The sequence below is a fragment of the Bipolaris victoriae genome (assembly GCF_000527765.1).
Source record: "Bipolaris victoriae FI3 unplaced genomic scaffold scaffold_270, whole genome shotgun sequence".
Taxonomy (NCBI): domain Eukaryota; kingdom Fungi; phylum Ascomycota; class Dothideomycetes; order Pleosporales; family Pleosporaceae; genus Bipolaris; species Bipolaris victoriae.
This window is the reverse complement of record NW_014575122.1, coordinates 1-7,051: the sequence shown is the minus strand read 5'-3', so window position 1 is coordinate 7,051 and position 7,051 is coordinate 1. Positions and strand designations below refer to the sequence as shown.

At 46.6% G+C, this 7,051-nt stretch overlaps 3 protein-coding genes across 3 annotated transcripts; 2 read left to right on the top strand and 1 right to left on the bottom strand.

Moving 5' to 3' along the window:
- Nucleotides 1-1,280: 1,280 nt before the first annotated feature.
- Nucleotides 1,281-2,752, top strand: COCVIDRAFT_32050 (hypothetical protein; the record flags this gene model as incomplete). The annotated part of the gene is made up of 5 exons (XM_014694637.1): nucleotides 1,281-1,361; nucleotides 1,430-1,472; nucleotides 1,541-1,722; nucleotides 1,790-2,332; nucleotides 2,405-2,752. The coding sequence occupies 5 exons, from the start codon at nucleotides 1,281-1,283 to the stop codon at nucleotides 2,750-2,752; spliced, it is 1,197 nt and encodes a 398-aa protein (XP_014550123.1).
- Nucleotides 2,753-3,260: 508 nt separating this feature from the next.
- On the bottom strand, nucleotides 3,261-4,319 carry COCVIDRAFT_116422 (hypothetical protein; the record flags this gene model as incomplete). Its single annotated transcript, XM_014694636.1, has 3 exons — nucleotides 3,261-3,888; nucleotides 3,944-4,152; nucleotides 4,209-4,319. 3 exons carry the CDS (start codon nucleotides 4,317-4,319, stop codon nucleotides 3,261-3,263), a joined length of 948 nt encoding a protein of 315 aa, XP_014550122.1.
- Nucleotides 4,320-4,826: 507 nt separating this feature from the next.
- On the top strand, nucleotides 4,827-6,540 carry COCVIDRAFT_32048 (hypothetical protein; the record flags this gene model as incomplete). Its single annotated transcript, XM_014694635.1, has 4 exons — nucleotides 4,827-5,928; nucleotides 5,991-6,171; nucleotides 6,219-6,312; nucleotides 6,364-6,540. 4 exons carry the CDS (start codon nucleotides 4,827-4,829, stop codon nucleotides 6,538-6,540), a joined length of 1,554 nt encoding a protein of 517 aa, XP_014550121.1.
- Nucleotides 6,541-7,051: the final 511 nt, after the last annotated feature.

Genomic DNA, 7,051 nt, shown 5'->3' with positions numbered 1-7,051 from the left:
ACTTGATGAGGAGCGATCGTAGATAGAGAAGAGGCGTGCCAAGGTATTAAGTAAGGGCTTAGATTTAGACGATAAGCTATATAAAGATGTGGGCTAAAGAAGACATATGGGCTAGGGAGACCAAGACTGAGCATAGGAAGTGTAAAGCTAGACTAGCGTTCGTAGCCCTTTCGGCTTGGCCGCCGGGCGTAAATAAATTGTGTGTGTGTACGGAATAGACCGAAATAGACCGAAAGACTATGGAAGTAGTATGGCCTTAGCAAAGTCTAAGATTGCAATCTTTGTAGTAATAAGTGGGGCAGCATTCGATACGCATCGTAGACCGAAAGACTATCATAGAGTTTGAGTAAAGTCTAAGGGCGTAATCCTTGCAGTAGTGGGGTAGTATCGTATGTGCGGAACGGACCGAAAGACTAGGTACAGCAGAACGTTAATACACAGTAAAGTTCAAGGGCGCAATCCTTGCAGTAATATGTGGGGCCGTATTACATGCGTGGATTGAACCAAAAGACTACAGCAGTGGCTTAGCAAAGTGCAAGCGCTCAATACTTACCGCGATGTGCGCGGTAGTATTATAATTGCTACATTTGCCATTAGCTAGCATATCCAGCCTACGTAAGTCGAAGGTTTCGACCGGCTTACTGGCTCTGCATGTAAGAGTGCTAATTTTACAACGACAGAGGTACAACTACGGAAGAGGCATGTACAAAAAGCTAACGCTGAGCTGGGGTGTACACCAAGTCTAGCCTCGGATGTATCAGGTTAGGCTCCGCGCTGGCAGTTCTATGCTCGGCAGCTTTGACGATGGCGTGAGCTCACGATGGTTGTATAGTGCAAAACATTCATTTTGCAAGGATATCTCCGTCCGCGCTGTAGTGGTTAGGTACTTAGACTGTCGTTATCCTCGCTGTAGTAGCCGGATGCATACACTATCGGTATTCACGCTATAGTAGTTGGACACTTACATTCTTAGTATTCGCGCTGTAGTAGTCAGACACTTGCGCCGTCGGTGTCCGAGACCTTTTCGCGGCGTGTTGACATCAATGGCACCTAGTAGTTGATGTTTAGCTGTCTAAGGACATACTTCCCAATAAGGACAAGAGATACAAATATTGCATTATCAGCACTCAGCTATATAGTCGGACCATGATCCATTTCTTGTTTATATTCATTCAGACGCGAGATCCAGGTCTTATATTTTCTCTCCTACGCAGAAAAATCAAGTTCTTACTCACCTATCGAGAATTTCGACTCGTATTCGTTCAATTTGATAAGCAGTTATGGCTTTCACCAGTTCTAACAGCACGGATGGCCATCTGAACATCCGCCCTATGGTCCATGGATCGGACAAAAAGCTTAATGTTAGTTACTTAACTATGCTGGGGGAGGAGTCATATGTTTCGCGTGTTAACCATGAATTGACTTCTAGTTTGGAGCATACATTACTGGCCTCGATCTGAACAATGCTTCAGGTTAGTCTCGGCTCTCCATTTTTTCTCTAGTGTGTCGCCCTTTTTTACTAACAGAACTCACTGTACAGATGACGAAGTCGATCAACTACGTGAAGCTATTCTACGGCATAAGGTTGTTGTAGTCAAAGGCCAACAAGCCGAGACACCAGACAAGAATTGGGAAATCATCACAAAGCTGGATCCCATGCACCATATGATCACCCAAGAGGAATTTGGGCGACTTTTTCATCCCACCGGAGAGGGTTTGATTGTTCGTTATAATTTAAATCTCGTCGAAATCCTTGAGAAGTGATCGCTGACCCACAAGATATATATAGGCCATGTTGAAACTTGCCACCGTGCCTACCGCTCAAGATGGTCATATTCATTTGATGGGAAAGGGATACCAAGGAGACGATCATTATGGTCTGAAGAAATTGACTCTAGGTGAAGCCTTTGCCGGAAATTATTATTCCAAGCCACTCGCAAATGAGGACTTCCAAGCTGGCATAGCCCGATTCCAAAGCTGGCATATCGATGGCCCTCTGTACAAAGTACATCCACCCTACATCAGCTCGCTGCGATTCATACAGCTGCCTGTTGGCGAGCAGAAAGTTGAATGGGCTGATGGGTCTGGTTTAAGCTTGAAAACCAAGCCAGGTCGTACGGGGTTCTTTAGCACGTCCCAATTATACGAAATGTTGACAGATGAGGAGAGAGTCATGGTCGATAACAGCACTGTTGAATACATGTATTATCCTTACGAATGGATCCGTGGCTGTCGCGGAAATCCTAATGGACTGAGCGTTGCAGACGAAGGTCGCGAGAAACCGCTTGAGTTAATGGAGGAAATGGCTCGTGATGAGCAATGGACCAAGACAGTAAGTGACCGATTCGACATTCTTTACAAGATGAATTTCCGCTGACGAGGACTGCTCTGCTTCTGCGAACAGTATCCCATGGTTTGGTTCAATGAGCTTACAAAAGAGAAGTCTCTCCAGGTTCAACCGAACTGTGCTCGACGACTTCTCATCCGGCGCTCGGCCGACCAAAAGGATCCTGAGATTATCGAGGGGCCTGAGCGTGTACGTGAATTCATGGACAAGCTGCAGCAACGCATTGTGCGGCCTGAGTACATCTATGTGGGGCCAGAAGAAGAAGGTGACCATGTGTTCTGGTACAATTGGGGGTTGATGCATTCGAGAATTGATTATCCTGTAGCATACGGGCCTCGTATAGTACACCAGGGTTGGGTCCCTACACACAGAATACCGCGTGGGTCACCAGCGGTGGCACATTAGCTTTCATTAGATATTTGATAGTACCATGAACGAGTTATCATCCTGCGAACACTCGTACAGAACACCAAGTAGGAAGTGTTTTAATCAAAGGCAGGAAACAGAAGAGCCAATATAATACCGCTACATAACGCCAGCGTGCTTGGTCATTTGAAGCGGGTACATCCCTTTCCGATGGCCAGATTCAATGATACGAAATGCAACTATAGACATTTTGTCTATCTGAAGGCAGCTTTGTGTCTATGACATCTGGTCCAGCGAAGAAGTTACGATCCTCGATGTATTGATTGAATGGAAAGAATCTAGCAACACTTGTAACACAAAAGTAAGAGAATGTCGCTGCATTGAACACGTGGCTGGTGTCTACATTCTAAAAGAGTGTTTTCATATCTAAACCCAGAATACTTGAGCAACTCTTGTGGAGCTGAATCTACATCACTGCCTAATCAGCGACCGAAGAGAATGGCGGTAAGCGCTGATTATGTGAGACGAGTCGCTAGGGTTCCTAGCGTCATAACTCTATAGATCGCGACAGCTTCCAATAACTCTCCAACATGTCTTTCACCGTCATAGTATGGATGGTAGGCATGGCCTTGATGTGAGTGGGTTTAATATCCATCAAGCCGTCTATTATCCATGTCTCTAAGATAGCAATGTATTTATCAAAAGCCTCGGGGTCGAGTTCGTAACGCTGTGACGTTTGAGACGGCAATGCGGTGATCCTGCCTTGCCGGAGTTTGACTTCCTCCTCATACACTACCTTCAACTGCCTCCCCGTAATGATCTTCGTCAGGTTGACAAATTCGTTCAACGTTATTCTGTCCCCGGCAATGTGATACTCCTGTGGCCATGACCCTAATGGCAACTTCAAAAGACCTGTTACATATCTTGCTACGTCCCTAGTAGCAGTTAAAGTAACGACTGTGTTGCCATCGCCAGGTATTGCGATCATCTCATGCTGCATATCCACGATGAAACAAGCAGATCGCAGAGTCGTAGGCATATTGGGCATTCCAAAGTAGTCGAGAAAAATTCCGTTGCTAACGACCGTCCACTCGAGAGATTGTGCATCTGGAATGACCTGAAGCCTGTCGAGGCATTTGAAATAGTTCACTAGTGGCGGCATGACATCGATGGCACTAGAAAATGTTACTTCGCGCTACTCGCAAATATGAGTAAACAATAGTCACCGACCTTCTTGGATACGACAAGAACCAAGAACTTGGGATAAAGCGTTTGGTCACCTGGGATTGCAGACAAGCTTCGACGAGATTGCTTTGAGAATCGCCAGCGACATCACTAAGCGTGGATACGACTGCAGAAATATGATGTTTCTCGAGTATATCACGCATTCCTTGAATATTATCATAGTCAACAAAGACCTCTTGGCTGTGCGTGCTTGACTAGACAACTACAGTATTAATAAGATTGAAGCACATATTCGGAGCCCATGACTTACCCTGTGTGTCAGCACGATTACTTCAAAATGGTTTTGGAAAACGTCAACAAATGTGCGTCCTAGTCCGCCTGTGCCACCCGCAATTGCAACGACTTGTCGGTTGGTAGTCATGATGGGTGGTGCGTGAGCATGAGAGTTTGAGAACAGTCTCTGAGTGCAGTAGCGGGTATTTTAGGTCTAGCAATGAAGGGAGTGAAACTCGCTTGAAGCAACCCATGGCTCTCGGGGTGAGCGACCGGGCTACATCTATGGCATCCTCGACACATAGCCGGGCTACGCGACCACAACTATCCCGCGCCAATATACACCAGGGCAACCCAGCTAGACAGTCCTGGGCTTGTATGCCCGACATGTCACCCTGGTTCCGCTAGCAAGGATGGTGTGTGACCAGGAAGAGATACAGTAGCGGCCACTAGTTCTTACGTGTGCCATGCGAGCGCCACTGAGCGCCATTGCCGCATCTAGCGGAGACTTTTCACAGGAAGGAGGTGGGAAAGAGGCTAGATTCAGCTTGCGAATCGGAGCACGTACCTTCTCAGTACCGGACCGTGAAGAATGCAATAGATATCTCTTCCCACCTGTCGAAGAATTGCCTCCGCAGACACCAAATCGCCCAAGATGTTTTCTTTTGCTTCTCTCGAATCTCTTGATCCGCTACGCCATGCGCTCCCATTGACCTGCGCAGGATTGGTGATCATATTCACTTTCTATTTATCACAGCACCATAGCCCCAAACCCGCCCCCAACATTCCAATCCATAGTTACGACCGCGAGGAGTACTTCCGTAGAGGTTACGAACTAGTCCAGGAAGGCCAGAAGAAATACCCGAGCTGTTTCCAATTACGCACCGCCACAGGTTGGAAAATTCTTGTTCCCATCAGATTTGTTGAGGAATTGCGCAAGAACCCGTCCTTGAGTTTCGCAAGGGGCAACGATAAAGATGCTTTCATCGAGTATCCGGGCTTCGAAGCGATGGAGGCAGCTTGCCACGATGACTATTTCATGCAGGAGGTTGTCCGGGTGAAACTTACGCAAACTTTGAACTTACTCTACTCGAGTGTTATAGACGAATCTGCCGTAGCAATGATGGACGTTCTAGGAGAGGATAAAATCTGGCGTACTACACGCATCAAGGACGATGTCAGCCACATAGTAGCGCGAGTGACAAGTCGTGTATTTCTCGGATTTCCGCTCTGTCGCAACCAGAGATGGCTAGACATCGTCGTGAACCATACCGCGGCAGTATTTATGGCCGCGAAAAGGATGCGACAGACACCTCCAGCGCTACGTCCACTGATCCACTATTTTCTGCCTGAGACGAAACTTCTTCGTCAACATCTACATGCCGCACGTGCCCTTATCAGTCCCGAGCTTGCGAAACGTCGAGCTGCTGTTGAGGAGGCATTGCGACATGGCAAGATTCCAAAGGAATCGGCCGATGCGATTTCCTGGATGGTCGAGGTTGCGCAAGCTCAGGGCCGGAAGATTGACGTTGCTGTCCATGTGGTATCTTTGAGTATGACAGCGATACAGACTACTGGAGAAGTTTTAACGAACTGCATTCTGCAGCTCTGTGAAACGCCTTCAATCGTAGACGACTTGCGGGTCGAGATCATTTCTCTCCTGAAAGAAGGTGGCTGGACAAAGTATACGCTGTATAAGATGAGACTTCTTGATAGCTTTATTAGAGAAGTTATGAGGCACCATGACTTCCTCCGAGGTGAGCCGATCCGAGTTATACTTACCCATTTCCAAAAGCTAGAAACTAAACAACCAATGCAGTCACTTCGTGGAGAGGATGCACTGAAGATGTCGTGTTGTCGGACGGCACGGTCCTTCCCAAAGGTAGCTGTATCTACTTCGACGATAGCAAGGTCATGGACCTGGAGCACTACCCAGACCCGGAAAAGTTCGATCCAACGAGGTCGCTGAGGAAACGAGAGCAGCCTGGGCAGGAAGAGCGGTATGCACGCTGTTTCCATATAAATACTTAGCTGACCCGCGGAATAGCCATCAATTCGTGTCATTACAGACGGACCACTTGGCTTTTGGTTACGGCATACATGCGTGCCCTGGCCGGTTCTTCGCTAACATGGAGCTTAAGGTAGATACCTTATAATAACTACGTGGCTTTCTTTGCTTACCTAGGCTACAGGTTATGCTTTGCAATTTTCTACTCAAGTACGACGTTAGACTAGTGCCTGGGGAAAAACGACCAGCTGATATCCTATTCGAAGTGCAGAGGATGGTACCGCCTGATGTCCAAGTTCAGATCAAAGTAAGGGATGTAGAGCCTGAAGTTGACCTATATTCTCCTATGGATAGCACATAGATAGTATAGAGTATTATTACAACCCTGATCTAGAAGGCTACGCTACACATAAGATAAGCACTCTTAAACAGATACTGCGTGTGGTCAGTGCGTGCAACAGTTCAGTCAATGCAACATCCCAGTAAAATACATACCTACTAAAACATAAAGCTTTTAACTACCACTATAACGTTATTATCGCAAGATTTCTTAGTTGAGTACTAATATAATTATTGTGGCACGATACGTGATCGAGCTCAAAAGATTAGAGGGGCGACCCGCAATCGAGTAGATAGAAATAAGCTGAAGGTTGATCGTTGCAAAGGATNNATTNGAGAAGGTGCCTATCTACGTACGAAAGATAATCGTAATATATACTATACGCTNAGTCACGTGATGCTACACCACATTATATATTTAATATATAACTTATTTCACCACCAAGTGAGCAGCCCTAACCAATATGAGGCGCGAATCGGGGTGCGATTCGTGCCATATTAGGCTTAGCGTTAGGGTTTCTATCCGTATCTGG